This window comes from Epinephelus fuscoguttatus, linkage group LG13, assembly GCF_011397635.1.
Source record: "Epinephelus fuscoguttatus linkage group LG13, E.fuscoguttatus.final_Chr_v1".
Classification (NCBI taxonomy): domain Eukaryota; kingdom Metazoa; phylum Chordata; class Actinopteri; order Perciformes; family Serranidae; genus Epinephelus; species Epinephelus fuscoguttatus.
The window spans coordinates 28,209,929-28,237,206 of record NC_064764.1 but is presented as its reverse complement, the minus strand read 5'-3'; the positions used below and the strand labels follow the sequence as shown (position 1 = coordinate 28,237,206).

General features: G+C 39.5%; 1 protein-coding gene across 1 annotated transcript; it reads right to left on the bottom strand.

Annotated features, from left to right (window-relative positions):
- Nucleotides 1–748: 748 nt before the first annotated feature.
- On the bottom strand, nucleotides 749–26,850 carry LOC125899233 (uncharacterized). Its single transcript, XM_049593342.1, has 12 exons — nucleotides 26,631–26,850; nucleotides 21,040–21,144; nucleotides 20,809–20,942; nucleotides 3,500–3,534; nucleotides 3,340–3,413; nucleotides 2,220–2,290; nucleotides 2,085–2,134; nucleotides 1,954–2,006; nucleotides 1,825–1,847; nucleotides 1,606–1,679; nucleotides 1,423–1,511; nucleotides 749–799 (listed from the first exon to the last, which is right to left on the bottom strand). The coding sequence occupies exons 1-12, from the start codon at nucleotides 26,739–26,741 to the stop codon at nucleotides 749–751; spliced, it is 870 nt and encodes a 289-aa protein (XP_049449299.1). The 5' UTR covers nucleotides 26,742–26,850.
- Nucleotides 26,851–27,278: the final 428 nt, after the last annotated feature.

Below are 27,278 nucleotides of genomic sequence, written 5' to 3'. Positions count from 1 at the left end.
GCAGGGGAGGTCTCAGTTGAGATTGTATCTACTGTTGTTGGACGTCGCTGAGACACACAAGACAGCACTCTCTGCGACTCATAGATCTGAGAGGAGGCAAACACATCTCATGTTAGGTGACACAATACTGTTATGAAGCTCAGTGTAAGTTCATTTAGGAAGACTTTCTTTGTGCTCATCCATTCACAATTCTCTCCCTCCCACTACTACTGCTTCCTCTAATCAGCTGACTGTGGGTCTTCACTCTTCTACTTAGCCGATCAAACTTAGCTACGATATCTATCTGCCAATCAGGATGCTACTGCAATATTTTAATTCAGCTCTCTCTGCTGCCGTCAGCTGTCATTTTAGGCAGAATTGTCGAGTCTCTCCTGACTGAACTGCAAGTTGCCATGAGACACCATATGTGAATCTCAAATAAGTTTATAGAGTAAGGGATTAAACAGCCTCCTGAGGCAGACAAATATCATCATATACTGTATACTCTAGTGAAATTTCGGGAAGGTATGAAGAAAATGATACTGCCAAAGCCTACTGGACATCGTCTCGTCTCAGTCATGGAAAAAAAGGTTGTTGACGAATGTATAGAGACATAGTTTTTGTTAACAAAACTAATGCTGTCCAGGACTAAATGAGAAATTAGGAGACGTGCTAGAATGTTCATTACAGTATAACAAAATGATCAGAGTTTCGGAAAAACAGACATACACTCTGAAGACAAGACAACATGTACGACTCACTGAATGTATCATTGTTTCATCTTCACTTGCATCTCCTCTCTCTTCCTCTGGTTGACTTTCTGTGAGAGACAGCAGGAGTTTACAAACCATTTGTAAATTACACATCTGGGCTAGGTACTTTGTATACACTGAATCTGCAGTGACAGCCTACCTGAGATGTACAGAACAGGACTCTCAGTGTCTTTTCTGTAAGTGGAGAACATCATCAAATAGTTATCCTCTACTTCATTTTTACAGAGTGACCAGACAAAAGAGAAACTGAACATCTCAATGCAGTCCAGTACAAAACTCCTCTGAACTAACATTTAAGGTACTCAGTAATGTTGACTGAGAGGTGATAATGAAACTGTGGTCATGCTCGAGGCTTTAGCTTGTATCTTTCAATCTACTGCAATACACCACAAACTACAGAACACACCACAGAAATGAGTCAACACAGAAAATATTAGCTTCAGCGACGTCACACAATGTAAAACACAAACATCACTGCAAACTGTAAATATCCTAAAATAAACTTAGTGCACATTTGTTTTCAGTTTATCACAGAAATTTGATCTCACCTGATCAACTGCAGAGAGAAAGGCAAAAAATAAAAAAGAGAAGAAAATTGATTATTATAATATCACTGAACATCTCTAACAATCGTGTTACATACTGAGGAATAATCAAAGATTAGACTTACTTCGGGCTCGTAAACAGAGTTTACACAGCTTTCTAAATCCGTCTCTAAAGGGGCAAATATTGCCATGTCTGAATCAGGTATACTGTCATCTGTAGAAGAAGGGAAAATAAAATAATCTGTGTTTTAACCGCTTCATACAAACGTATACAATAAATTTCTCTCATGTCTTGCATGTGGGTTCACCTGAATCTGAAGAATCATCTGTTTGTATGACTCTGGGGCTTTTAAATTTACGTTTAGAGGGCATTTCGTCTTGTCTGTGACAGAAAGGAGAGATCAGTCATTATAACAATTATTACAGTTAAACATTCCTCAGACCTTCATCAGGCTACGTTGTCACTAAAACTTAGAGAGATCTTCTTGTCTATATCTTAAAGAACAGCAGAATTATCACACACTTACTTATCACTGGGTTCACACCGTCTCTGTTTCAAAAAACAAAAGCAGCATTATTAATCACTGAATCATTTTTTAAATAGATGAAATAGTATTAAAAGTTCTATTTAAAGTGACTCTGAATAATATGTGCACCTTGAAAGATGAAGGTGTTGCATTGTTCGATGGTCTGGGGGCTTTAGCACAACCTGTCAAGAACAGATATTTAATGTGTGATATTAAAACAAAAAATAATTTAAAACACGTGCGCTCTGAGCAGGACTTACCATCAGAGTTCTTCTTGTGTGATGAAGGAGCATGTTTGTCATAATATAACCTACAAACAGGCATGGCGCGTTGTTACAGAGCAGATTAGAAACATAGAAATGTTTAGTTATCGAGAAAGATGGGAGCATACTTACCTCACAACGTTATCAGACAAACTATCCAAGCTGATGCTTCCTTCTGTCTCGTCACAGGCAAGACAAAAAACCTCAAGGAAAAATAAAAACGGATATCATTACTTGCCAAAACATTTTTAGGGTCAGATAAAACCCTTCTGTGTATTCTGAATTTTCTACTCCCAGAAATGAAAACAGAAATTTAAAAAGAAAACGCAGATTACTGGGCCCTTTTAAGATTTCCACTTTTCAAAGGACAGTTCACCCCAAATAAAAAAAATACTTATTTTCCCCCTTACCTGTAGTGCTGTTTATCAATCTAGATTGTTTGATGTAAGTTGCAAAATGTCAGGGTGCCCAGTAGTTCACCTGGTAGAGCAGGTGCCCCATGCACAAAGGCTCCGTCCTTGCTGCAGCGGCCAAGGGTTCATCTCCGACTCCCTCCCTCCCATTTTCTGCTAACACTGTCCTATTGATTAAAGGCAAAATGCCCAAAAAATATCTTTTAAAAAGTTGCTGAATGTTGGAGATATCAGCCATAGAGATGTCTGCTTTCTCTCCAGTTTAATGGATATGGACGACTGATTATACAGAAAGGTTAGAGTAAGAAAGCGATGACGTGGTTGCCTGGCAACAATAAAAAGGCGCAGCATGCGGTTTTTTTACTCGTGGCATTCAATTAAAAAAGTTTTGCAACCTGCAAAACACTTTCTGTGTGAATGGAGCCTCAATGTTTACATCTCACCCTGTCACAAGCATGAGCCTCTTGTCCATGAGTAGATGCACTCTTCCTTCTGCGCAGTGATACGGTTGGTGAGTGTGGTTTGGTAGAAAGAAAATAGTTCCTACATGAAACTGCTCACAACAAGGTCTGTGGATTATCTTCAGTAACTGGGTTGTGATTTCTAGAAAGAGACATTGCTGTTGAGTTTTTCAAATTAATTTTTGTGCCATCTAGTTCCATTATATCGGAGAGACAGCAGACATCTCTACGGCCTTTATCTCCAACACTCTGCACCAGAATAATCTGGATTGATAAGTAACACGACAGTTAAAATATTTGTTTTTGATTTTGGGTTGAACTGTCCCTTTAAGTGGTTTGCCTTAAGTGAATACAGTAGAAACATTCATCAAGTAAAACCTTATCTGATCCGGGTTCACTGGGAGTTTTGGAAGTCCAGGACTTTGTATGGGAAGATGGACGTCCATTGTTTTCTGTACATGAAAAAGAAAAATTAAACCCACAAGAAGCCAAACACTAAAAAAAGTGATAACAGGAAGAAGGCAACATTTCCACCTACCTTGAGCTTTTGGATCGTGTTTGGGACAGTACAGCCTGAAGCATGAAAACACAAACCCAAATAAAAAATTCTTTCTTCGTACTGTAGTGCAGGATGTTTTAAAATGCAAGACCATTTTCTGGACCAACAGGCAAATGTTTATGTTGCACTCACACATATTTCTCCTCCTTTGTATCCTCAATTATGTTAGCTTTGTCTTTAACAGCACACGGGTAGTGGTAGGACTTCTTACAGCGTTTGACCTCACAACCAGCAGTGGCACCTCTTTTGGTACATCTGTCACAAACCTAATGCAAACAAAAGCGTAACACAACTAGAAACAGCTTCCAGTACACAGTTCATGGATTAGACCTATTCCTATCTGCAAATGTCAGTAGTCTTTACAGGCGTTTTCCTCGTTTCACCTCACGCAGCACATCCTCCACAGAGAAGCCAAACAAATCATCATGCTGTGGGGTACTCTGGCAAATGATACCAGAGGAAAATAACTAGAAAAACAAAAGCAGAAACAACATGAGTGAGGACAAAATGTCTTGGACAGTGACACTGTAATTCAAAGATACACAATCAACTGTTTCACTGTAGGAGCTGGAATAAACATCAGCTGTAAATGAAGACCTTGTTGGACATCCATACACTAAATCATAAATGAAGGACAATACTACTTTATCTAGTGTGACATTTGTAAACTTAAATTTTGACCTAGTCCAAGTCAACAAAGCTGTGTAATGTCAATCTAGATATGAAATCTGAAGCTGAGGTCATATTGACTGATAAATGAGCCAGGCCGATGTACAGAATTAGTTGATATGTGATGTATCAGTATTAGGGAATATGTCAGCTGGTTCGTAACAAGAAACTGCAGGACAGAGACCAAAAATATGCAGTATGTGATTTAGAAACAGCAGGGATGCATGATAATATCAGCACATTGTCGGTATCGGCCAATATCGGTTTTAAAATGAACTATCAGAATCGGCCAATATCGGTTTTTCTTAGTTTGTACATTGAATTAATATTGCATACAATGAAAAGCATTGTACTTCCTGTCTTCATCGGCTGGTGGGTCATCATGATAAAATCAGCTTTACTGGCCAAGTATGAAGTGTGCAATATTTCCCTTAAAAGCAGGGGTGTCAATCTCATTTATGTTCATAGGCCACACACGCCCACTTTGATCTCAAGTGGGCCGCACCAGTAAAACCATTGCATAACCTGTTTCCCTCTCTTCTAGTGTAAAGAAGTGATGTTACGAGCTGCTTATATTCTGAAATCAATCGCAATTAATGAAGAATCCATTTATAAAACAAATGATGAACAGTCTTAGATGAAGGTTGAAGGATGAAATAAAACTAAGTGCAATTTCAACAATTGTTTTTTAGCTAACTCACCCTCAAAGTAGTGCTCTGATGGGGTCAGTCCACCTGGCTTGGGAACCTAAAACTAAAACAATACCTATGCTTCCTCAAACCTGCCAACAACTGAGTTATCTTCCACAGTGGTGCTGAACATAATATTCCTTAAGCACTGAAAGGTGCTGTGAGCATGCCAAGCACAATGGCTTCCGATTTTATAGGAATAGCAGTGCATTTAATTGAAAAGTGGAATTAATGACTTGTCTGCAATGTTTACTCTTAAGCCACCAAAGAGTTTCCACCAAACACTATCAGTATGGTTCCTTTGGAACCAACAGTAACCCTTCAGAGATGGTGACCTAGTGTTTCCACTGCAAACAGTACTCTTTCATGTGGGCGGGGTTGTCGTCACTCACTGCTCCGTCCAGCACTCAGTGCATTTCCTCATTACTGATGACACAGATGGAAGTCTGCACCTCATTCATCGTCCACAGAACGAGGCTGCACGCCGACATTTTCAGGACATAATAAAACAGGCTGCAGTGATAATCTCTCTCCATGAGATATTTAAAAATAGTGGGTTTGTGCATTTGGTCCTTATGAGGCAAACTCAAGGGTTTAGTGTTGCCATAGCCCACAGGAACGATGCTCTGTGGGCCATATTGAACCCTTTGGTGGGCCGGTTCTAGCCCACGGGCCATATGTTTGACACCCCTGCTTTAAAGTGTAGATGAGTAGAGGTATGAAATAGTAGATGGTGTGTACCACAAAATATCACCACATCAGATTCTCATAAAGATGTAAAGCAGCTGGCATCCATTTGTCAAAAGTATTCCCCTCAGAACATGTGTCCTTCATTATCATGACCACATCCTGTAACGTTATATACTGACTGAAGGAGCCACACACTTTGCATGAAGTTTCTATTGGAGTTTTTTGTCCTCTTACCTGCCTCCATCTTTGAACAAGTCAATCAACAAGATAATAACCTGATCACTTCCTACTGCCTGTGTCTGCTTGTAGCTCCAGGAGCTCCTAAATAACATATCAAAGATCAAACATGCTGATATTTACCAAACAGTTCTGATGAGCTGTGACTTCATCTTTAGTCGACAACGGTCCGGTTATTTCCGTCTCCTCTGACAGACCACAAAGTACACAAGCCACGTTGGTACTATCGTCCATTTCCGTCGACTAACTAACGGCAGGTTAACTCTTTTAATCTAAAATAAACTGGTAAATTGTTTCCTCGCACAGTTACAGTCACAGTCTGCTCGTCAACTACCGCCCTACGTTTCCCCGCCCGTTACTTTGACTGGCGGTTGCCAGGTTCTGAAATATCCCCCGTCGACTTCTCAAGATCCCACAGACCAGTTCAATCTCTGTACAACCAAGTTATTTGTTTTTTTTAAATAATTGTAATATTTATCGAGACGATGGAGAAATACAGTACATACAATAAAGTTACAATCTAAAATAAAATTCATCTATTTATTTCGTTTTCTGCCCCCAAAGAGTCAGATTTTGTCACACAAAGTATGAGAACCAGCCTTAAACAGCATGTTTAGTATACTGTATGTGTAATTATTGAATACTTTAAGCCTTTATAAGCCCTCAGAGTTTTCAGAAATATCACTGTGGACTTGGCGTCTTCATCGGGAGCTGTATATTCTGCTTCCAGAAATAAAATAGCATCTTTATATGATAAGGAAAACACAACAATCAGTGATCTTACATAAATACATAAATGTGTGGTTTTAATGTATTGTACTTGTTTTCTTTAGATTTGGTGGCTCCCATTCAGATAATCATAACCTTAAACAGCTGTCCTCTGTAATATTAGTTTGCACTACGGGCTATGTTCATTTCATTCTAACACAAACATGTTTAATACATTTTAAAATCAATTTCTTCCATAGAAAGTTTCACGTCGGGCTTAAGTCAAAGATTTTTTTTCTGTTGCTGAGATTTGTGGCTTTATAAACACATTTTAAAAATAAAAAATGAAAAGAAAAATCTTTTAGTGTTTTTCATGTTTTTGTCTTTAAAAAGCATAGCCTAAATGATGGGTTTTGACAAACCTGGCAACCCAGATGTTCAGTTTCAGTTTCACTTTCATTTCTGGTCCCACAGACTTTTCTCCTTGAGCTCTCTGAGACCACGTGTTTGATATCTGCACTAACTCGCTCCAGATGTTTCAGAAATGCACCAAAGCAAGAGAAAATGATCATTATTACACTTCAAAGAGAGATAACGAGACATCAGTGGTGAGAAAAGTATTGAGATCCTTTACTTAAGTAGTAGTCTCTATATACAGACTCTACATTAAGTGAATGTAGAGTCTGTAGGCAAACCCCGGAGATCTTGCCTCCGGAAGAAGAGCGGAAGAGCCCTGGTTTCCGGTGCTAGGCTGTTTGTAGTCTGCGCCATATTGATCAATCACGTTTGAGCCGGTGTTGTGTCCCTACTGGTTTCCAATTTAACTGGTTTCCTTACCGAACAGCTGCAGATGTGCTTCGCCTCCGTCAGCAGATTCGTCACAAATTCACAAACATACACAACATATTACTGGCGATCTTGAAGTCGCAACCCACATCTACCACAGCGCATATGCTTCTGTAAGTGAGCACTACGTACCAGCGACATTAAAAAAAGAAAGGAAAGAAAATATGATATACACAAATTTGCGTCAAGCTGGACTCGATTTCACGTCATCAAAAGACAACATAACACAAACTGCATGTCTACCTGTGTGAACCACTGAGACTCACAGAGCGCACAGCTTTCCTCAGGTATTAGTAAATTACGTCAGCATCCAGGTAACATTTTGATTTGGGCTGACCTGAGACAACTGGTTACCCTCGGCTTGCCTTGAAAGTACCCACACATATTTATCAGTGTTTCTTGTTCTTTTTCCACGAGTCTACAAACATATTCAGTGCCACATTACAGTCTGCACAACACTGCACACTGACAAAGCCTGTCATGTTTAAAAAGTGACGATCTAACTCGCTCACTGCGTACCTGTAGAGACAGAGATAACAGCATGACGTCACATCTCTCGGACCATGGCGACATTTCTTTTAGTGTGCGTCCATAACTGTGAGTTTGTTCTTAGAGCTCATATGTCTCCATCAGAGCTAGCTGCCAGGTTGTCATAGAGTGTAATACTATTCGGCTATTGTGTCACGGTAGTTAACGCATGTACAATTCCGTTTGCTTTTTTAAAAATTTCGGCCTACTTTTGTTTGTTTACTCGGTCACGGAAGTCATTTAAAATGCAGCGAAGCATAATAGCCTACTTAAATTAAAACATAGGCTACAGATATAACACTCAAATTAGATTTTAAAAAGTGCAAGTACACAAAAAACTACTCAATTACAGTGACGTGAGTAAATGTAAGTCACTGCTTCACCTCTGTAATGATCCAGTGGCTTTAAGTGCTTGGTTTTTATTTACATATTATTAAGCGTATTTTGAGAGCATTTTCCGAGTTAGATCGTCACTTTTTAAACATGACAGGCTTTGTCAGTGTGCAGTGTTGTGCAGACTGTAATGTGGCACTGAATATGTTTGTAGACTCGTGGAAAAAGAACAAGAAACACTGATAAATATGTGTGGGTACTTTCAAGGCAAGCCGAGGGTAACCAGTTGTCTCAGGTCAGCCCAAATCAAAATGTTACCTGGATGCTGACGTAATTTACTAATACCTGAGGAAAGCTGTGCGCTCTGTGAGTCTCAGTGGTTCACACAGGTAGACATGCGGTTTGTGTTATGTTGTCTTTTGATGACGTGAAATCGAGTCCAGCTTGACGCAAATTTGTGTATATCATATTTTCTTTCCTTTCTTTTTTTAATGTCGCTGGTACGTAGTGCTCACTTACAGAAGCATATTCGCTGTGGTAGATGTGGGTTGCGACTTCAAGATCGCCAGTAATATGTTGTGTATGTTTGTGAATTTGTGACGAATCTGCTGACGGAGGCGAAGCACATCTGCAGCTGTTCGGTAAGGAAACCAGTTAAATTGGAAACCAGTAGGGACACAACACCGGCTGCAGTTGTTGCCAGGTTAAACGCTCCGTGCGGTGAACTAACGAGGCGGAACATAATTGGCGTCACTGCAAACTCCATCGCAATGGTTCAATCGGAAATGGAAATTCGCCTCCTCTGCCCAAATCAAACCGGAATGCCAAAAAACGAGGGTCTGCCCCCAGAGGCTGTATCGCCGTCTGCCGGAAGTCAGACGTCTATGGCAAGCCGTTTTAACATTTAATCACTAAGTCCGACTATCCGGAATTACCATTATAGATATTTATAACGTCATTTTGACTAGTAGTAATGTCATTGTGACTAGTATGAATTTTAATTTAAGATAAGATATCTGTAACGTCATTCTGACTAGTCAAAACTACAGTTACAGATATCTGTAATTCAGTTTTGACTAGTAAGATTCAAACCATTTTTGCCATTCATGTGTATGGGGTTTGTCATTATAGATATCTACAATTCAGATTCAGATTCAGATTCAGAATACTTTATTAATCCCCAGGGGGAAATTGTTATTGTTCCAATGCTCCATGCAAAGTAGAAATAGAAATACAGCATGAATGGAAACAAGAGATAAAGATGAAGATATAAATAAGATACTAAAATAGACAATGAAATAAATAAAATAAATATTAAAGTAGACATTAAAATAAAATAAAATATTAAAGTAGACAATAAAGTAAAATAAATAATAAAAAATAGTAAAGTAGGCAATCTGAAATATATACAATATACAATGAAATGGTTGTAGCGTTATAAATGAAATAAGAATGAGTAATTATATTGTGTGTTTTGTTTTATAAATAGCCAAATGAGTCCGATCATCAAAGGGAGGAGTTGTACAGTTTAATGGCCACAGGTAAGAATGACTTCCTGTGGCGCTCAGTGGTGCATTTAGGAGCAATCAGTCTCTGGCTGAAAGTGCTCCTCTGTTCGACCAGAGCGTTGTGGAGAGGGTGAGAGCCATGCTGAAGTATCGCCCGCACCTTTGACAGCATCCTCCTGTCTGACACTGCTGTCAAAGGGTCCAGCTCCACCCCCACAACGTCACTGGCCTTTCTGATCAGCTTGTTGAGTCTGTTGGCATCGGCTACTCTCAACTTACATTATGACTATCTATAATTCCAGTTTGAGATATCTACAATGTCATTTTGACTAGTCATAATTCAGTTGCGGATATCTACAACGTCATTTTGACTAGTCATAATTCGAATTCAAGATATCTACAACGTCATTCTGACTATCTGAAACTCAATTCAAGATATCTAGAAAGGACCATGCAGATATCTTCAACTGATGATAATTAAAGAGATCTTGAACTTGAATTATGACTAGTCAAAATTAAATTGTAGATATCTCAAACTGGAATTACAGATATCCACAATTCAGTTGCAGATATCCGCAATAAGAATTGCAGATATCCGCAACTACATTGGAGATATCTATAATGACAAACCCCATACACATGAATGGCAACAATAGTTTGAATCTTAATAGTCAAAACTCTAATTACAGATATCTGTAATTAGAGTTTTGACTAGTCAAAATCTAATTACAGATATCTTGAATAGGAGTTTTGACGAGACAAAATTATGTTGCAGATATCAGTAATGAATATCCAGTCTAGCGATTAAATGTTAAAACAGCTTGCCATATGCAGAGTGTACAGATCTGACTCTAGAAGTGTCCTGAAAGCTTCCTGGTGGCAGCACACAGACTATATAGTTCCATATTTATGATATTTATATTAACATTGAATGCATTCAGATTACATCTTGGTGTTGACCACATTTCACCCACCAGTGCAATATGACTTTGGAGAAATACCTCACACACTAATTAGTAATGTCTCTCTCTTTTTTGAATATCTTTTATTGAGCAGATGGATTCCACATAAAATCAACATCTACAATTTAAGCTAATTTTTCTGAACTTTACAATTGTGCATGAAACCCTGAGATCAAAAAAGAAAAATGACAAGAACAAGAACAAACCTACCATCATCCTCAAAGTTGCAGGGCTACCCTTCCATACCCACTCCTCCCACCTCCATCCACCCATTTAATGTCTCTCTTTTGACCTACAGCTTAAGAAATTATCAAAAAATAATTTAACACATTTGTATTTTGACAAGTTGATGTTGTAATCGCATTTGGGCTGTTTGAAAGGAGGGCGAAAAGGCCGAGTATCAACCAGTTTTCAACCAGAAATTAATGTTGGAATCCCATTTGGTGCTCACTGGGGTTGCTGGGCTACCACTGCCTCAATTAGTTTGATTTTTCTGTTACTGTGTGACTTTGGTAAATCTGAACTTAACACCAAAGTCACACAATTACACAAATAAACTAACTTATGGAGGCAGTAGTAGGCCAGCAGCTCCCGTCTTCTGCAAGGTAAAATTACCATTTTTGTCAGTGGAGTCTGGTGGCTTTGAGGAGAGCGTAATAATGGCTTCAGATGGGCCTGTTTCAGATGGCTAAAATCGATTTGTTGCTGCCCTTTCCACAGCAGTACATTCCTTAGCTTCCGGCGTAGCACTCCTTCCTGCTCCTCCAAACTGGAAGCAACTGCCATCTACTCCTTTACTATGAAAAACTAACATATACAACCTCACAAAAAAATCCAAACTGTTTGTGATGTGAACAAGATGCCACTACATTGGTGGATTCCTGAAGCTGGAAAGTGTTTTTTTTTCAGCTCAACTCCATAACATAATAAGAGCTTCTTTAGTTCTTTTTTTCAACATCTTTTATTTCCAACAAGTGTACCATAAACCAGCACCAATATGAAAACATACAAGTATAATAGAGTACACTGAGTTTGAGTACCCTCCATCCCCATATACCAGAATAAACAGAATAGACAGACAAGCAAGCAAAAGAGCAAATAAAGGACTTAAAGGGCCAGTGTGTAATATTTGGCATGGTTTATTATCAAATCTGAATCTGAATCTGAATATTCTACCCATTAAGGCAAGGCAAGGCAAGGCAAGGCAAGGCAAGTTTATTTGTAGAGCACAATTCGTACACAAAGTAATTCAAAGTGCTTTACAGAACAAGAAAATGCATTAAAATCACAATACAAAATAAAAACATAAATAATCATTATAAAATGAACTTTAAAAGAGAAGAGTGCAGATAAGATCCTTTCAGTCATATGCACAGTGAAATAGAGCTGTTTTGAGTCTAGATTTGAACATTGTCAGAGTAGAGGCCTGTCTCACATCTTCAGTAAGACTGTTCCAGATTTTAGCTGCATAAAACTGGAATCCTGATTCCCCATGTTTAGTCCTGACTCTGGGCACAGGCAGGAGGTCGGTCCCTGAGGTCCTCAGAGTCCAAGATGGTTCATATGGCACTAACATGTCAGAGATGTACTTTGGTGCTAGGCTGTGGAGAGACTTGTACACAAGCAGAGCTGCTTTAAAGTCTATTCTCTGAGCCACAGGAAACCAGTGTAGAGACCTGAGCACAGGACTAATGTGCTCGTACTTCCTGGTTCTGGTCAGGACCCGAGCAGCAGCATTCTGGATGTACTGCAGCTGTCTTACGGCCCGTTTGGAGAGGCCAGTGAGCAGGCCGTTACAGTAGTCTAACCTACTAGAGACAAATGCATGGATAAGTCTCTCCAAGTCAGGTTTAGACACTATACCTTTGATTTTGGCAATGTTTTTTAGATGGTAAAAAGCTGCTGATGTTATTGATTTGATGTGGCTGTTAAAGTTCAAGTCTGAGTCCATTATTACCTCGAGATTTCTAACCTGATTTGTAGGTTTTAGAGAGAGAGACTGGAGGTGACTGCTGACACTTTCTCTTTGTTTCTGTGGACCAAATACGATGACTTCAGTCTTGTCTGAATTTAGCTGGAGAAAGTTGTTTTGCATCCACACGCTGACCTGTTGGATGCAGTGACAGAGTGAATCCACTGGTCCATATTTACCTGCTGTCAGTGAGACATAGATCTGAGTGTCGTCTGCATAATTATTATTACTTTGTATTAACTGGCCTAAAGGCAGCATGTAGATATATATATATATGTATGTATAGCAAGGGCCTTGCTTTAGAGAGGTCGCCATCTTGCGCTGCCATGTATGTACGGCAGACCAAACGGACAATCCAGCCAGCCAGAGAGCACGTTTCGCCTGTATAAATAAACCAACGAAGACAGCGGAAGGAAGGAAGAAGGAGGAGGAAACAACAGAGATTGTTAGTAGTTCGTAGATAGAGAGTAGTGAAAAGTTTTTTTAGTTATAAAGTTTGCGAATGGACCACACTTGCCACGTAACAGGAGAGAATGAACCCGAACCGTCATCTGCGAGGAAAAGAAGATGTAACTTCACTCCTTGTGATGCACTCTCTGTGGCGCTTTTCCTCCCGATAATATATCTCCCCAACGATGGTAGCAGTAGCACCGAATCCCATTCTGTGCAGCAAAATGGGAGCGGAGGATTCAGCCTCTCTTCTCGCCCGCTCAGCATCCAAGTTCCTCATCTGTGTGCTCCGGCCCAAACAGGTATGGCTCTGGGTCTGTGTCCGCTACAAGAAACTCTTCAAAATCGCGTTCAAAGTCGTCCATTGCAGCTACTATAGTCCAGAGATATCGCTAGACTAAATAAACAGCTGAGTTTTGTTGACAGGCTACGCTGTCAGTCAGTGTGCGGGCTGGAGATTGGTGGAGCAGAGAGGGGAGGAGGTGCCCGCTAGGTATTGTAAATGAGTATGTGTGTATGGAGTGTGTGTGTTACGCTAGAAGAGTCAGAGTTTGGGATGGAGTCTTTTACCCCCTGGAGTGTTACCGGAGTTTTTGGAGTGCTCAAATAAACGGGCCTTTTTCCCGAACGCTACTCTGGTCTCCTGCTCGTGAGGGATTCATTACAATATCGTAACATGGTTTAGATTTCTAAATAAACATTTACCTCGTCGCTAGATAGACCTACTCCTGAAAAACTCTTGTCTGCGCAAGGCTTTTTGTCCCTACGGCCCATTTACCCAATGGGAGGGGTGAGCGAGTGAGCCCTGCAATCTAGAATTTGACCACTGATGTCACTGTTTTCAACGGTTTTCAACCCATTTTACACAGTGGCCCTTTAAAACTGCACTAAACAAACCAAAGCGAACAAAACAAAGAAAGCAGTGACAACATTAAAAGGTAACAACCCTTTATAGTCCATACTTTATGATGTATAAATAAAGGCTCCAGGCTACAAAATGTCCAAGTTCATTATTAAACTCCTCTTGAAAAGAAAGAAAATAGTGGGGACCAGAGTTCTTGAAATGTCTGCAGTTGTTTTTTCTAAGGTCACTCTCTCTCGTGGCAGGAATTGTGATAACTGATCCAGGAATAGCTGTGAAGTAGGAGGGGACTCATTTTTCCAAAAATAGAAGTATACATTTCTTTGCAAAGTATGTTATGGTAATTAATATTCTTCTAATTGGAAATCTGGCATATCCTTTAATGAATACAAGGACCAATGTTGTGAATGAATGAACCGAATTCCAGAAATGTTTTAACAGTATTTGCCAAAACATATGCATGAATGTTCCTTCTTCAGTTTCGCATCTCGGACAGTCAGCTTTATTGTCTTTGGAAATTGTATGCATTTATATGGGAGTGAGAAAAAATATATGGATAAACTTGAAATTAATCTCCTTGATGTTGTTACATGTAAATATAAAATGTTTTCTTTCACAAATGTTTAACCAGGTATTTTCGTCTAAGACCATCCCCAGATCTTTTTCCCAAATCTTAAAAAGGTTGGGAAAGATGAATGATCTCCTTTGGCTATAATATTAAAATTCTCTAATCTTACCCCTAATTGTAACGGAGGAAATTACTTCAGATAATTCAAAAATAAACTCATTTTCTTTGATAAGAAAACGAACAACCTTTAGTTTTTCTTTGACACTAACTCTGTATCGGGAGTTTTTAAATTGAAGGAGGACAAGAAACATACACTGACATGTTTTGCATAAATTACCAGTTTTACTCCATAAAAATCTAACCTGTACAACAAGACTAAACAATAAGGTAAAAAAAAAAAAGACTTCTGGACCTCCTTGTGAAAACTCAACTGTAAATTGCAGTATTATTTCGGCTCTTCCTGTCCTTTGATTATTAGTTTGAACTTAATCTTACTCACAGTTAACTTGTTAAATCAAGTAAAAAAAAGCATCAGACCTGTTGGGACACTCACTGATTCATGGAACAAAAAGCTGAAGGGTTACTGTAAATAGTAGCAGTTTGAGCTGCAATGATCTTAAAAAATATTCATAAAAAGAAAAGAGAACAATTCTATACAATGTGTATCATGTCTTAAAACATTTATCCTTTCTGCATGCACATTTAAGTAGGGTTTTCTTTCAACATTCACAATTATAAAAATATATAAAACACATGTTAAACAATAAAATAGCTCAACATCATAAACAAAATATATGTATGTTAAAGAAGTTATTTTCACAATTTCAACACTTCAAGAGTTCAGGCATACTTGGTTCAGTTCATAGGGTTGGATGTGGAACATTTTCAGCACACAGTCTTTCCAGTTCTTCCTGTTTAGTTCATGATTTAAATGATAAAACCTCTTGCTTTTGTTGAATTCAAATATATTTCATATATAACATCTTTCCTAAAGGGAATGTCACTATGTACAACTCATTTGTAAAAGCATCACGATCACAGGCTGAAATCTGAGATCATATTGTAACAATTTAATTAATTAATTTGCTTTTTGAATGATGAATGCCAAATATTGGTGCAGTTTTGTATTTCTACATTCAGGCCTCTCCACCATCTCAAATATTAAGATAAAACCATAAAACCAAATATACAGTTTGTAGAAAATACTTAAAGTGTCAATGTGAGTAATGTGAAATACAAAACAACAGTGGAACTCACAGTCCAAAAGGAAGTTCACTGTAAACGTAGATATTCATGTTCTTACTGTAGCTGCTGATGGACACCTCTCAGTGTTGAGATGACCTTCTCCATAACTGCTGCCGCCTTTTGCAGCTCCACTTGTTTTCTTTGTGTCTCTGTAAAGACAATATGTTGTCCTTCAGTAATCAGAATCTTAAAATGATAGAAAGGGCAATGCTTACCTATGTCACAAATAAGTTATCGTATAGTATGTCATAAAAAAGGTCATAGTATAGTATGTCATAAAAAAGTCATAGTATAGTATGTCATAAAAAAGGTCACAATATAGGATGTCACAAAAGGTCATAGTATAGTATGTCATGAAAAAAGGTCAGTATAATATGTCATAACAAATGTCACAGTATAGTATGTCATAAAAAAGGTCATAGTATGTCATAAAAAGGTCACAGTATAGTATGTCTTAAAAAAGGTCACAGAATAGTATGTCATAAAAAAAGGTCACAGTATAGTATATAAAAAGTAAAAAAAAAAAAAGTTATAGTATAGTATAAAAAGCCATACCTGCATAAAAAGTAATGAAAAAGTAATATATATATATACATATATATATATATATACATATATATATAGTATGCCATAAAAAGTAATGAAAAAGTAAAATAAAAATAGTGTAGTATGCCATTAAAAGTTAATAAAAACTTCAAAGAAATTTTAGCATAGTATGCCATACAAAGTTTTAGAAAATTGAAGTAAAAAAAAAAAAAAAAAAGTTAAAAAAAAAAAAAAGTATAATATGCCATAAAAAGTAATACAAAAAATAGCTAATATGTCCTAATTTATTGAGCTATAAGAAAAACCTCATAATATAGCATGTCACAAAAAATGTAAGAGTATATAACCAAGGGACCAACAAAGATCACCGTCCCTCCAGCCACACAAAAGTTTACTTCACCTTCCTGCTGTTTGGCCATAAGCTCTGCCAGTTTTCCAGAGGCCGTCATCACTGAAAGTGCAAAATCATAATCTGTGGAAACAAGAGGGAGAGCTTTATATTCTTCAGTGTTTAAAACATAAATAAGGGTGAGACAGAGATGTTGTCATGGTGATCCTCCCTCACCCTCCTGGCTGGCCTGGTCTGACTGAATCCTGCTGGAGATATCGTTCATCTCGTTAATGAAACCAGTGAATATGGCCTGTGTGCATCCTGCCGCGTTGCAGCTTCTCCAGAAGCTGGTGGCGTTGATGGTGGGCTCTGGGTCTGATGGAGGTCCCATAGGAGGGGGAGGGGGAGGGGAAGGGGAAGGGGAAGGAGGAAGCATCACAGTTACATGAACGATCTCAGGTGGAGCTGGGGAAGTTGCTGAGGTGGTGCACGGAGGTGAGGCAGTAACACTGCGAGGTTTGGAGGGGTCACAGGAGGGAGGGGGTCCAGCAGGGCTATGCTGTGGGACAGAGGGTCCAGCGGTGTGTTGATCGGGACTCTGGACAGGAGCCTGCTCAGGAGTGGATCCTAAAAAACAGTGATGGCTCCATGTGTTATCCCATCTCACATAACCTCACTAGGTTACAGTGACATAATTTGCAAACATCCTGCAACAACAGAGCCCTCTTAAGATCACTAGACATTTGCTGTATCCTATTTACAATACATTATTGTTTACCCATGAAAATGCTCTATCCCCCTCTCCCTGTCACCTACCTTCTGTCTTAACCAAATCCTCATCTAGAAGTGCAGGTGGGGAGGTCTGAGTTGAGACTGTAGCTACTGTTGTTGGACGTCGCTGACACACAGGAGACAGCAGACTCTGCGACTCAGCATCCTGAGAGGAGGCAAACACATCTCATGTTAGGTGACTCAATATTGTTATGAAGCTCAGTGTCAGTTCAATCAGGAAGACTTTGTGCTCATCCATTCACAATTCTCTCCTTCCCACTCCTACTGCTTCCTCTTAGAAATTAGGAGACGTGCTAGAATGTTCATTACAGTATAACAAAATGATCAGAGTTTCGGAAAAACAGACATACACTCTGAAGACAAGACAACATGTATGACTCACTGAATGTATCATTGTTTCATCTTCACTTGCATCTCCTCTCTCTTCCTCTGGTTGACTTTCTGTGAGAGACAGCAGGAGTTTACAAACCATTTGTAAATTACACATCTGGGCTAGGTACTTTGTATACACTGAATCTGCAGTGACAGCCTACCTGAGATGTACAGAACGGGACTCTCAGTGTCTTTTCTGTAAGTGGAGAACATCATCAAATAGTTATCCTCTACTTCATTTTTACAGAGTGACCAGACAAAAGAGAAACTGAACATCTCAATGCAGTCCAGTACAAAACTCCTCTGAACTAACATTTAAGGTACTCAGTAATGTTGACTGAGAGGTGATAATGAAACTGTGGTCATGCTCGAGGCTTTAGCTTGTATCTTTCAATCTACTGCAATACACCACAAACTACAGAACACACCACAGAAATGAGTCAATACAGAAAATATTAGCTTCAGCGACGTCACACAATGTAAAACACAAACATCACTGCAAACTGTAAATATCCTAAAATAAACTTAGTGCACACTTGTTTTCAGTTTATCACAGAAATTTGATCTCACCTGATCAACTGCAGAGAGAGAAGCAAAAAACAAAAAAGAGAAGAAAAATGATTATTATAATATCACTGAACATCTCTAATGATTGTGTTACATACTGAGGAATATTTAAAGATTAGACTTACTTCGGGCTCGTAAACAGAGTTTACACAGCTTTCTAAATCCGTCTCTAAAGGGGCAAATATTGCCATGTCTGAATCAGGTATACTGTCATCTGTATAAAAAGGGAAAATAAAATAATCTGTGTTTTAACCGCTTCATACAAACGTATACAATAAATTTCTCTCATGTCTTGCATGTGGGTTCACCTGAATCTGAAGAATCATCTGTTTGTATGACTCTGGGGCTTTTAAATTTACGTTTAGAGGGCGTTTCGTCCTGTCTGTGTCTGTGACAGAGAGGAGAGATCAGTCATTATAACAATTATTACAGTTAAACATTCCTCAGACCTTCATCAGGCTACGTTGTCACTAAAACTTAGAGAGATCTTCTTAGAAAAGAGTCTATATCTTAAAGAACAGCAGAATTATCACACACTTACTTATCACTGGGTTCACACCGTCTCTGTTTCAAAAAACAAAAGCAGCATTATTAATCACTGAATCATTTTTTAAATAAATGAAATAGTATTAAAAGTTCTATTTAAAGTGACTGAATAATATGTGCACCTTGGAAGATGAAGGTGTTGCATTGTTCGATGAGCTGGAGTCACTGCTGCACGCAGACAATGGTCTGGGGGCTTTAGCGCAACCTGTCAAGAACAGATATTTAATGTGTGATATTAAAATAAAAAATAATTTAAAACACGTGCGCTCTGAGCAGGACTTACCATTAGAGTTCCTCTTGTGTGATGCAGGAGCATGTTTGTCACAATATAACCTACAAACAGGCATGGCGCGTTGTTACAGAGCAGATTAGAAACAGAGAAATGTTTAGTTATCGAGAAAGATGGGAGCATACTTACCTCACAGCGTTATCAGACAAACTATCCAAGCTGATGCTTCCTTCTGTCTCGTCACAGGCAAGACAAAAAACCTCAAGGAAAAATAAAAACGGATATCATTACTTGCCAAAACATTTTTGGGGTCAGGTAAAACCCTTCTGTGTATTCTGAATTTTCTACTCCCAGAAATGAAAACAGAAATTTAAAAAGAAAACGCAGATTACTGGGCCCTTTTAAGATTTCCACTTTTCAAAGGACAGTTCACCCCAAATAAAAAAAATACTTATTTTCCCCTTACCTGTAGTGCTGTTTATCAATCTAGATTGTTTGATGTAAGTTGCAAAATGTCAGGGTGCCCAGTAGTTCACCTGGTAGAGCAGGTGCCCCATGCACAAAGGCTCCCCTTGCTGCAGCGGCCAAGGGTTCATCTCCGACTCCCTCCCTCCCATTTTCTGCTAACACTGTCCTATTGATTAAAGGCAAAATGCCCAAAAAATATCTTTTAAAAAGTTGCTGAATGTTGGAGATATCAGCCATAGAGATGTCTGCTTTCTCTCCAGTTTAATGGATATGGACGACTGATTATACAGGAAGGTTAGAGTAAGAAAGTGATGACGTGGTTGCCTGGCAACAATAAAAAGGCGCAGCATGCGTTTTTTTTACTCGTAGCATTCAATTAAAAAAGTTTTGCAAACTGCAAAACACTTTCTGTGTGAATGGAGTTTTAATGTTTACATCTCGCCTTGTCACAAGCATGAGCCTCTTGTCCATGAGTAGATGCACTCTTCCTTCTGCACAGTGATACGGTTGGTGAGTGTGGTTTGGTAGAAAGAAAATAGTTCCTACATGAAACTGCTCACAACAAGGTCTGTGGATTATCTTGAGTACCTGGGTCGTGATTTGTAGAAAGAGACATTGCTGTTGAGTTTTTCAAATTAATTTTTGTGCCATCTAGTTTCATTATATTGGAGAGACGGCAGACATCTCTACGGCCTTTATCTCCAACACTCTGCAACTCACACCAGAACAACCTGGATTGATAAGTAACACGACAGTTAAAATATTTGTTTTTGATTTTGGGTTGAACTGTCCCTCTAAGTGGTTTGCCTTAAGTGAATACAGTAGAAACATTCATCAAGTAAAACCTTATCTGATCCGGGTTCACTGGGAGTTTTGGAAGTCCAGGACTTTGTATGGGAAGATGGGCGTCCATTTACAGAGCCATTGTTTTCTGTACATGAAAAAGAAAAATTAAACCCACAAGAAGCCAAACACTAAAAAAAGTGATAACAGGAAGAAGGCAACATTTCCACCTACCTTGAGCTTTTGGATCGTGTTTGGGACAGTATAGCCTGAAGCATGAAAACACAAACCAAAATAAAAAATTCTTTCTTCGTACTGTAGTGCAGGATGTTTTAAAATGCAAGACCATTTTCTGGACCAACAGGCAAATGTTTATGTTGCACTCACACATATTTCTCCTCCTTTGTATCCTCAATTATGTTAGCTTTGTCTTTAACAGCACACGGGTAGTGGTAGGACTTCTTGCAGCGTTTGACCTCACAACCAGCAGTGGCACCTCTTTTGGTACATCTGTCACAAACCTAATGCAAACAAAAGCGTAACACAACTAGAAACAGCTTCCAGTACACAGTTCATGGATTAGACCTATTCCTATCTGCAAATGTCAGTAGTCTTTACCAGGCGTTTTCCTCGTTTCACCTCACGCAGCACATCCTCCACAGAGAAGCCAAACAAATCATCATGCTGTGGGGTACTCTGGCAAATGATACCAGAGGAAAATAACTAGAAAAACAAAAGCAGAAACAACATGAGTGAGGACAAAATGTCTTGGACAGTGACACTGTAATTCAAAGATACACAATCAACTGTTTCACTGTAGGAGCTGGAATAAACATCAGCTATAAATGAAGACCTTGTTGGACATCCATACACTAAATCATAAATGAAGGACAATACAACTTTATCTAGTGTGACATTTGTAAACTTAAATTTTGACCTAGTCCAAGTCAACAAAGCTGTGTAATGTCAATCTAGATATGAAATCTGAAGCTGAGGTCATATTGACTGATAAATGAGCCAGGCCGATGTACAGAATTAGTTGATATGTGATGTATCAGTATTAGGGAATATGTCAGCTGGTTCGTAACAAGAAACTGCAGGACAGAGACCAAAAATATGCAGTATGTGATTTAGAAACAGTAGGGATGCATGATAATATCGGCACATCATTGGTATCGGCCAATATCGGTTTTTCTTAGTTTGTACATTGAATTAATATTGCATACAATGAAAAGCATTGTACTTCCTGTCTTCATCTGCTGGTGGGTCATCATGATAAAATCAGCTTTGTTGGCCAAGTATGAAGTGTGCAATATTTCCCTTAAAAGCAGGGGTGTCAATCTCATTCAAGTTCTTAGGCCACATACGCCCACTTTGATCTCAAGTGGGCCACACCAGTAAAACCATTGCATAATAACCTCCCTCTCTTCTAGTGTAAAGAAGTGATGTTACAAGTTGCTTATTCTGAAATCATTCGCAATTAATGAAGAATCCATTTATAAAACAAATGATGAACAGTCTTAGATGAACATTGAAGGATGAAATAAAAATAAGTGCGATTTCAACAATTGTTTTTTAGCTAACTCACCCTCAAAGTAGTGCTCTGATGGGGTCAGTCCATAGGAACGTGGCTTGGGGAACCTAAAACTAAAACAATACTTATGCTTCCTCAAACCTGCCAACAACTGAGTTATCTTCCATGTTCTTCCTTGCATGATTTATTGTAGTTTTTGCCACAATGAGTTTGATAGTGGTGCTGAATAAAATATTCCTTGAGCACTGAAAGGCGCTTTGAGTATACCAAGCTTCCGATTTGATAAGCATAGCGGTGCATTTAATTGAAAAAGTAGAATTAATGATTTGTCTGCAATGTTTACCCTTAAGCCCCGTTTCCACCAAACACTTTCAGTACGGTACCTTTGGAACCAACAGTAACCCTTCAGACATGGTGACCTAGTGTTTTCACTGTAAACGGTACTCTTTCATGTGGGCAGGGTTGTTGTCACTCACTGCTCCGTCTAGCACTCACTGCATTTCCTCATTACTGATGATACAGATGGAAGTCTGCACCTCGTTTATCGTCCACAGAACGAGGCTGCACGCTGACATTTTCAGGACAAAATAAAACAGGCTGGAGTGAGAGTCTCTCTCCATGGGATATCTAAAAATAGTGGGTTTGTGCATTTAGTCCTTCTCCGGCAAGCTCAGGGGTTTAGTGTTGCTGGAGCCCACAGGAATGATGCTCCGTGACGCCTTTTTTTCTCTGAGTGAGGATTAATGTATGCAGTTCACATAATCCGGTTGAAATTAATTCTTTTTTTTTTAAAGATATTTTTTTTTGAGCATTTTGCCTTTAATGGACAGGACAGGTAAGTGTGAAAGGGGGAGAGAGAGAGAAGGGGGGATGACATGCAGCAAAGGGCCACAGGCTGGATTCGAACCCGGGCCGCTGCGGCAACAGCCTTGTACATGGGGCGCCTGCTCTACCACTAAGCCACCGACGCCCCTAGGTTGAAATTAATTCTTAAACGCTTGAAGATCCACTAATTACTAAAAGTGTATGTCATATAAAAACTTAAAGGGATAGTTCGACATTTTGGCAAATTGCCATAATCCCTATAGTCATATGAGTAGGTACATTACCTTTAATTGTCAGTGCGTGCTGTTCTGAGATCGGTGGGACGGAGCTGCCCACTGAAATGGAGGTGAATGTGCAGCCCCCTCTCTCCCTCAAAACTAATCAAATACACCATCAAATGACTCCAAAACGCTCTAGTGGACAACACATGGCTTGCGCATTCCCCACGCTATGAAATAATAATGTATAATTAAGTAACATTACGACACATGAAGCAAATACTCGGAACTACTTTCTTGAGTAAACCACTGGGCAGAGTGACACAGTGCGTACCTGAGATAGTGCCATTGTTATTGCTTGTAGCCATTTGCGGTATCGTCAGCTGGACACACCAGAAGGTTTGAGGAAAGTTTACAAGTGTTTTTGTAAATCATGGTTTACACATGCATTGTAAAAGGTTGCAGTAACAAGCCAAAGACATGGAGCAGAGTGAAGTTTCACGTAGTTCCAACCAGTAGTACGGACAGGATGAAACAATGGCTATTTGTGCTGGACATCGACCCCAACACGCCTGTGGAAACGGTCCGGAAAATGTTTGTGTGCTCCTGCCATTTTTTACCGGAGGACTACGCTGAAAGGATGGAGCGCAGAAGCTCAGGAATGGTTCAAACGCTTTTCTTAAAAGATACTGTGATACCATCTGTCGGCATCACAAAACGAGCAGATGTGGGAAGTGATCATTGTGTATTTTGCTCAGCAATCTCTCTGCTGTAACATTAACGTAGCTCCATGTTGAGTAACATTAGCCTACAACCCAAGCATGGTAAATAAGGCTAAAATGCAAAAGTTGTTGTGGTTATGTTATGGATAAGTGCTTGCCCAGAGCATATAGTGAAGTGACTGGCATTACTTCTCATTGTTGGGAATAAACAGACTGCTAGGGAACATTTTATGTTGTTGTTCCCTCAGGAGTTGTGGTGATGAGTGTGGAGTTAGCATGTTCTCCCCGTGTTCCAGTGATTATCTTGAGGCATACTCTATATTTATATTGCACAGGTGTACCTAATAAAGTGGCCAGTAAGCCCCACATTTACACCACCGGCTCTGGGTCTCCCCTCAGCCCCTGGCTGCTCGGCAGCCTCAGCCTCTCTTCTTCCAAAACCTGTAACTCTTCCTCTGTATATTCTGGCTTCTTCTCAACAAACTTGTTGTTTTGATGACGGGAGTAACTGCACTAAACATACGCTGTTTGAAATCACTCCGCCCAGCAAGTACTGTATGTCTGGAATGTAGTTCCGGCTCTGTATTTGGCTTCAAAACAACTCTGTCTCGTAATATTACATTATTATTTCATAGCGTGGTGAATGTGTAAGCTACAAGTTGTCCACAAGAGCGTTTTGGAGTCATTTGATTGTGTATTTGATTAGTTTTGAGGGAGAGAGGGACCTGTACCGTTCACCTCCATTTCAGCGGGCAGCTCTGTCCCACTGATCTCAGAACAGCACGCACTGAAAATTATGACTATATGACTATATGACTATAGGGATTACGGCAATAGGCGAATTTGCCAAAATGTCGAACTATCCCTTTAAGTAATGGTCAAGGTTGTTAAAGTGAAATTTAAGGTGTGTTGATCGATTCACGTCATCAACTCATGCATTGAGTAACACTGGAAGTAAATGTTCCACCTTAAAAGTCGGCGGCAGTCGGCCCGGTGAATTATTTTTCTCCAACTCCAGCTGCTGTGAGAGGCAGCAAAACATCCTCTCATTTTATAGTTACAGTCTACTAATAAAACTCTCCACAGTATGAACAGTGGTTACATGAGCCTCAAAACCAGCCACAACTCAGCCCTGAGCAGAGTGACCGTCCTCTATTGACCAGCTCCACCTTTTAGTACCAGATCTGTATGCTAGGTACCCCAACAGAGGGGGGACCAAAAATGGGGACAGTACAGAACAGTTCCACTGGTACCATCCACAACTTTTCACAGTGGAAACTAGACTTGTACCGATTTATCGGCAGTGCTCGGAATCAGGCCGTTTTTCACGTGATTGGCCATGACCTGCGACCGGCCAGTCAGTCCTAAATATGCCGATTTGAAACGCCGGTCAAATTCCCACCGCGCCGCATGATTGACATTGCGTAATATCAGCAGCGCACAAGTACAGCTCAGGCTTGAGCGATGTGAGGAAGGAGACCTCAGGGACACACTTGTTTGGGTAGAACAACTATGGAGTAAATGATTCTGGCCAGAGAATCAGGGTCGAGAGGATACTTTAATTTTCAGTGCAGGAGGTTCACAAGTGTAACGTGTGTGTGTGTGTGTGTGTGTGTGTGGTTCTGAAATAAACAAAAGGAAAAATAGCTTTACACTCAATTCTTACAAATATGCATATACAATCTGTAAACATGGGCGGCTTCTCACCTTAATCATTCATGCACACACATCAAAAGAGAGAAGGAGAAAGTTGTTAATTGTCCGTGTTAAACTTAACGGAGCGGAGTGGAGCTCTCGCTGTGCTGCTTGAAACTGACGAGGTGCGTGTCCGCGTTCGCGCACTTACTGACGGGAGCGGCAGCCTGTACAAATGAAGGTTGGTAGGTAGGTAGGTAGGTAGCCTACTTTATTAATCCCTCGGGGAATGTGCACCAAATATGAATGTTCCATGGCAGCCTATCCATAACACTGCATTTTGTAGATGTAAAGCCCTGTGTGAATTTTATGTTTTTTTTCCCTGTTAAAATGTTCTAATAAAGGAAAGATAGAAAATACTGCAGTATCTTGTGTGCTGTAAAGTGGTTTGAAAAAAATGAAATCGGATCAGCCAAAATCGGAATTGGCCGTCCAAACACTCTGCAAATCGGAAATCGGTATCGGCCCAAAAAATTGAAATCGGTGCAAGTCTCGTGGAAACGGAAAAAAAGCGTACCGAACTGAACTGTACCGTGACTTACTGCTCAGTGGAAACAGGGCTGAAGTGGGCCATGTTGAACCCTTTAGCGGCCTGCAGGCCATATGTTTGACACCCCTGCTTTAAAGTGTAGATGAGTAGAGGTATGAAATAGTTGATTGTGCGTGTACCACGAAATGTCACCACATCACATTCTCATAAAGATGTAAAGCAGCTGGCATCCATTTGTCAAAAGTATTCCCCTCAAAACATGTGTCCTTCATTATCATGACCACATCCTGTAACGTTATATACTGACTGAAGGAGCCACACACTTTGCATGAAGTTTCTACTGGAGTTTTGTCCTCTTGTCTGTCTTGCTTTTAGCTTTTGTTTTTAATTATCTATTGTTCCTTTAATGTTTTATTTTAATGTATTTCTCTTGTAAAGCACATTGAATTGCCTTGTGTATGAATGGTGCTATATAAATAAAATTGCCTTGCCTTACCTGCCTCCATCTTTGAACAAGTCAATCAACAAGATAGTAACCTGATCACTTCCTACTGCCTTTGTCTGCTTGTAGCTCCAGGAGCTCCTCTGAGGTCATACTTCAACCCGTACCGTAGCTCACTAACTGAGCTAACGTTACATGTTAGAAGCACAGCACAGTAAAGACGAGTTTATATCTGTAGTTAGAGATAAATAACATATCAAAGAACAAACATGCTGATATTTACCAAACAGTTCTGATGAGCTGTGACTTCATCTTTAGTCGACAACGGTCCGGTTATTTTCGTCTCCTTTGACCGACCACAAAGTACACAGGCCACGTTGGTACTATCGTCCATTTCCGTCGACTAACTAACGGCAGGTTAACTCTTTTAATCTAAAATAAACTGGTAAATTGTTTCCTCGCACAGTTACAGTCACAGTCTGCTCGTCAACTACCGCCCTACGTTTCCCCGCCCGTTACTTTGACTGGCGGTTGCCAGGTTCTGAAATATCCCCCGTCGACTTCTCAAGATCCCACAGACCAGTTCAATCTCTGTACAACTAAGTTATTTGTTTTTTTTAAATAATTGTAATATTTATCGAGACGATGGAGAAATACAGTACATACAATAAAGTTACAATCTAAAATAAAATTCATCTATTTATTTCGTTTTCTGCCCCCAAAGAGTCAGATTTTGTCACACAAAGTATGAGAACCAGCCTTAAACAGCATGTTTATTATACTGTATGTGTAATTATTGAATACTTTAAGCCTTTATAAGCCCTCAGAGTTTTCAGAAATATCACTGTGGACTTGGTGTCTTCATCGGGAGCTGTATATTCTGCCTCCAGAAATAAAATAGCATCTTTATATGATAAGGAAAACACAACAA